Here is a 6000-nt window from a genome sequence, read left to right as displayed (position 1 = left end):
TTAGTATTCCTTCAACCAGTCTTAGAAATCAGAAGGAAACTGTTGGAATTCTAAATTGGGTGAATATGATTAAAAAAATTAATGCGGTTAAACATGCAATTAACCTTATAAATGAACACATTAACATGAATGCCCTCAGCTCGACCCTAACAAATATGACCACTCGTGTAATTCATTAATTTATTAAGCAATTTGTAGAAATCACATCTCAGCAGTACTTACATTCAATATATCTCTACCTAAACTATTAATAAACATTATGCTCCTTTATTTTGATAAATGTGCAATTTAAGTCCACCCTGTAAGTGAATGCTTTATTTCCGTTTCTTTAAAGTCAACAAAAAAATAAACTTGAGCATGGCTGATATCAAGGATTTTTATTATTGAAGTAAAAGCTCCTTTACAGAATAAACAGGGACTTTTCTACTCAATAACATAGCAGGAAGTTCTCAATGTCGATAAGGAATGTCAACATCCACATGAATGCTCATGCAAAAACAGTTGATGTGTTTATCCCTGTTAAGCATTTGCTCCCAACCAATCCTTAGTGCCTAGAGTGACCAATTAAACGATACGCTTTTCACCAGAGCCGGGAGCAGAGAGTTATAAAAAAATAATTATATCTCGACGACAAATCAAAACAGAAAACAAAACACAGACGGAAACCTAATGTCGACGTGTGACGATGTACAACTTCAGAAGCATTGCACGGCGCGTAATTCAAAACGATCAGTCCTTACACCGTTGCGCAGGTTCAGTATTGAGAATACTCCTTGGTTTGAAGTTTAGCGATGATGCGCTCCAGCTGCCTCTTTGCCTCGCATTGAGGGAAGTTGCCCATCTCGTAGTACTGTGGAGCGATTTTCACCAGCCTGAAGGATGAGATGACACACAGTGTTTGCTTGGGTCTTTGTTGCAAAAGCATTTGCCAACAATGCACAAACAAATTCAACACATTTGCATGTTTCAGCTTACCATTCGGGTTTGATATCAGTGCAGGTGCGGATGTAGTTCTTGGTGGTCAGCACAAACTCGTTGTAGAGGACCCACTCGGGCTTGTGGTCCAGTACGGTGGAAGGGTGCAACTGGACCACCTGGTTGTCCTTCACCGTGAGATAGTGTCCAGTGCGCTCCAGGTGAGCAACCTGATAACACCAGAGACGCAAATTAACAAATAAATCAAGCACGAGCTAACCAAACTCGCACACGGCCGTTTCTTCAGGCGGCGTAAGGATGTCGAGATTAACCCGGGCAATCAGTCTCAATAAACGGCCGACTCAAACAGAGACGTCAGCAACAGTGCGCCCGGTAATTCGTACGCTAAGGCGCAAATTTGTCTCACCAGTAAAGGTTAATGTTGACAAATATTTCAATATTAATGGAGTAATTCAACTAGTCAGGTCACTTGTTTCAGGAACCCCCTCCCAGAGAGCGACTCGATAAAAACGTCATTTATTTTCACCACGCCGGACCAAAATTGCCTTGATTTCTTGTGTGCGCTTAAACGGTCACACTTTGATAGAAAGCCATGCATTACATTAGCAAGCTCCAGTGATCCTGTATTCCCAACAGACACGGTAACTTTTAATTCAGACAGATGGGAAGGGAGAGGAATCAAGCTCTGCTTTAAAACTGATGTATTTTAGTTTAGGATTAAGAAAAATACAGTGGACTAAGAATTAACTAAAGCCTTTAAATGATACGATCACTCAAGGCTGTGTTTGATTATAATATATTCATGGCTGAAGGGTGTTACTGTCTTGACAATACGGCTGTGACTGTATTGAATGATTTTCTAACATTGTTGCTACAAAAAAAAAAAACTTGCAATGGAAAAAAGGTTTCTATGAAAGCATAGTAAATTTTGCTTGCAATTCTGAGTGTGTCGCATATCTTTTTTGTGGCAATCCTAAGAAAAAAAGTCACAGTAGCAAGATATAAACTCAGAACAGCATGAGAAAAATCAAAATTACCCCTATTTTATTATGTGGCAGAAAAAATAATAATTGCAAGATAAAAACTATTAATTTTGAGATGTGGTTTATATCAAGAAAAAAAAGTTGTAATAAAATGTTGCAATTATACCTTTTTTCATCCTGTGATGGAAACCAAAAACTGAATTGTGACGTGAAAACCTTTTAAAAATACTTTTTAAGTTTTCCCAAATTCCGTTTTATTTGTTTCAAAATTCCAAATTTTCAGTTTAAATTTTTCTGGATTCAGTTTTTTTTTTTTTCCATTTGAAATTTTCTAGACTCCTTTTTAAATGGTTAAACAATTATTATTATTATTTTAAATCAAAAAGGATGTCTAATAAGTTAAAATCATATTTATTAAAAGATTAACAAAAATTACACGTTTATGGCCCTATAAAAAGTTTTGTTTTTCTTACCATACGTTTTATTGTTACCAAATTCGTGTTGTATCATGTCTAATTATTTGAATGCATCAGAACAACTTAATTTATTCAAATTTATTCTAAAAACAGCCTTATGAAATATTTAGTTGCTGCTTTCCTCAGAAATTCTGTATTGTATTGTTCTGTACTGTACATTTTTCTTTTTAGCAGGAAGCAGGATTCATATTTAAATAGTGTTTTTGCGTCTTAATATTCACAGATTCTAGTCCATACTGCAATTTAATTAAAGTGTTCTTTTGATAAGTACTAAAAATACAAGTACTAAAGTACTAAAAATACAATTATTTTGTAGCAAACTTTAAAAAATTATAATATTTACTTTTTTATATACATTTTCATCATTTTCAAATCTAAAATTAGCAAGCTTTTATTTTGGCGGGTATTTTATTTTAGTATTTTATCTTCAGTAAATAAAATGTCACAGTTTTGCATTGAGCTTTGAAAACTGCAGCGAATAGCCTGGAATTCTGCTTTCTGTTTGAATAGAAATCTTATACAGTATTACAGTTTGTTGATCTACTGTCGGTATGCAAAAAGCATGGCCTGAACTTATTTACACACTGCATTTCTTATTTTTGGTCGCACTTACTTATTTTTTTACACCTTTTTTTTTTTTAATAGTGTATTAAAGCAGATATTTTCATGAAAATGTTACATAAATTCAAGTGGTTTGCTTCCTATATTGAGCATTTTTATACAGCTGGAACACTATCCAGAACTAGTTTTATATTACTATCTTAAGGCGAATTTTACATAGTACAACCACAGTCAGTGCATATTATCAAGATCAGTTCAAGCGACCCGTAAGGCCACATCCATTTTCTGTTGATATGCCAACACATTATGTTTTAAGCCTCTGGGTTGAGGACATTTCCACAGGATATAAATAGGATTATCGCAACGGACATTACAATTTACCATAAAGCACATCTCCGTGTGCAATAACGTGCAGGGAGATCTACAACACTCTGAATCAAAACCTTGGAACTAAAGAAGCTTATTGGCATATTCATTAATTGACTATGATATTTTGGGTGCATAAATAAACATACCTGCATGAAGAAGCCGGTGACGAGAGCGCGGCGGATGTTGATGTAATAGTCTCGGCTGGTGAACTCCGTGCTGCGTCGCGGCAGGTTGAATCGGTCCATGATGCGTGAGAGCTGTTGCCGCACGTTATCAGCCGACATCAGCGAGCGGTAGTTAATGAAGTTATCGTAGCACCACTGCACAGACTCGTGGTCTTTAAACAGAATGGTTATATGTTAAAAACAGGTCAAGAGCAACATCTGAAGAATGGTCTACACAAAACACTAAATATGCAGCTTAATAACAACTTAAGATTTAAGTTGTGGCTTTAAATGTAAAGTGTGTAATTTTTGCAACACTCAAGTCACAAAAAATTATGGGTTTCGCAAACAATTCTCTACATCTACTAACTAGAAGACCAAACATATTCAAACCCCAATCTGAGGCCACTGGTTGAGTTAATGTTGTCAGGATGTTCAAATGAACAGAACAGTGTTTCACTAACAGCGTTTATGCTTTCGAAGGAATCAATCTACAAATGGCTTACTTGTAGTTGTCCTTCAAATTTGGTTAAACACAAAAATTACACACTTCACTTGATATACACTACCAGTCAAAAGCTTTTGAACAGTAAGATTTTTAATGTTTTATTTAGCAAGGATGCTTTAAATTGATCAAAAGTGATTATAAAGACATTTATAGTGTTACAAAGGATTTCATATAAATTCATATAAATGCTCTTCTGAACTTTCAACAAAACCTGAAAAAAATTCTACACTGCTGTTTTCAACAAATGTTTTTTGAGCAGCAAATCAGCATTTTAGAAAGATCATGTGACACTGAAGACTGGAGAAATGATGCTTAAAAAAATCAGCTTTGAAACCACAGGAATAAATTACCTTTTAAAATACATTCAAATAGAAATTTTATTTTAAATAGTAAAAAATATTTCAAAATTTACTGTTTTTGCCGTACTTGGAATCAAATAAATGCCAGCTTGGTGAGCAGAAGGCATTAAAAATAGTTTTGACTGGTACTGTATTAAGTAACTTAATAAGAAAGCAAGAAATATCATAAGCATACCGGCTATTGGCCCGTATTGTTATTTAGCTGGAAGAAATGTAAATCCTCAGAGAACCAGCATAGTATAAAGCAATCAAATACCTAATTGTCACTAACTGCGTGTAAAAAATACACATTATAGTACATAACAATCTGAAATATATTACAATGACATTTCAGGAAAAAAAAAAAATTCAAAATAACAAGAAAATGTATCTATTTACAAAGTAAATATATATATATATATATGCATCTATTTAAACCATGTTTTTCTTATTTTATTTCTACATGAAAATTTGATACGTACATTCATTTAGACCATTTTTCTAAGAATAGCAAAAATGCAACACTAGGCATTGAGTCACATTTTCTATGGTTCTATTATGGCAACTATTTAACTAACAGTTATTTTTGAATCATTTTAGTAGTTAAGAATTATTGCTACATTGTATTTAAAATATACTTTGATATAAATTACAGTATTTAAATGGTCAAATACTAAAATCGCAGACATTTTCATGACTGTATACTAACTGGTTGGAATTCTCCAAATGTGTTTTTTGTGCTGTACTTTTACTTGTCTATCAAAAAATGGTGGTGAAATTTGCAACCCTAAATGCCCAGCACTGCATTTTTGCAACATATTTCCAAGTTACACCCCAACACAAATTCTCCCAAAACTGAAGTTTTTTTTTTATAACTAATAGCTTCCTAAAGGGTGAAAAAATACATAATGAATAAAAAATAATCAATGCTTTTTCCCCCCCCCCATTCTCTATTAACTTATCTATGCACTAATAATGTAGACTTTTTTGTACTAACAAATTAACATGAAACTTACATAAACTTTAACATACTCTCATGACTGTTAGCAAGCTTCATATAAGCACAGACTACTAGATAAAACCAGTGAGGTGCAAGAAACCCCATGGGAGCTAATACGGAAGCTGACGTGACGAATGAACTGCATGCAAGTCACCGTGCCTTTCAGAACAGTTTTAATAGTGCGCTGCCTCGCAGGCACCGATTTTGATGAAACAAATTACGATTTTTGGCCACCTACAAAAACAATCTGAAATTAGTTGTAATAGATTTAGGCAATTAGGCTAATTAAAAACGGGTGAAGGGAATCATCTCACATGAGCAGTAGATGCAAGTGTGTGTATGAGTGTGTGGTGTATACGTACTCTGTTTGAAGGCATGGTAGACGTTGAGCAAGGTCAGGTGGTCCCCGTCGATGTGGGCGAACCTCATTTTGGACTCGTCGGCTGCCTTCTTAGCTTCGGTGGGACGCACAAAGCACTGTGGGACTAAACAAGGTTGGTATGGGCCCCAACATAGCCGCCCATAGGGATGAGTCAAGCGTTCACCCAGACAGGACACAAGGCCTAGTTCTGAGGCTAGAGCACGGCACAGGGTACGCTACACCAAATGGTAGGACGGGGTGGGGGGAGAGATGCTTCTCTCAGCTTTTGATTTTCCTTTCTGGA

At 35.1% G+C, this 6000-nt stretch overlaps 1 protein-coding gene across 2 annotated transcripts in view; it reads right to left on the bottom strand.

Moving 5' to 3' along the window:
• Window positions 1-362: 362 nt before the first annotated feature.
• dhx15 (DEAH (Asp-Glu-Ala-His) box helicase 15) overlaps window positions 363-6000 on the bottom strand; it is a 41903-nt gene continuing 36265 nt past the window's right edge. For both annotated transcript variants that reach the window (XM_051115506.1, XM_051115505.1), the window contains exons 11-14: window positions 5698-5820; window positions 3472-3662; window positions 976-1145; window positions 363-872 (exon numbers count right to left, since the gene is read on the bottom strand). In XM_051115506.1, coding sequence (XP_050971463.1) covers window positions 755-872; window positions 976-1145; window positions 3472-3662; window positions 5698-5820 — 602 coding nt within the window. In that variant the 3' untranslated portion in view covers window positions 363-754. The remainder of the gene's footprint in view (window positions 873-975; window positions 1146-3471; window positions 3663-5697; window positions 5821-6000) is intronic.

This window comes from Labeo rohita, chromosome 7 (genome assembly GCF_022985175.1).
Source record: "Labeo rohita strain BAU-BD-2019 chromosome 7, IGBB_LRoh.1.0, whole genome shotgun sequence".
NCBI classification, from domain to species: Eukaryota; Metazoa; Chordata; class Actinopteri; order Cypriniformes; family Cyprinidae; genus Labeo; species Labeo rohita.
This window is presented reverse-complemented; position numbering and strand designations above follow the sequence as displayed.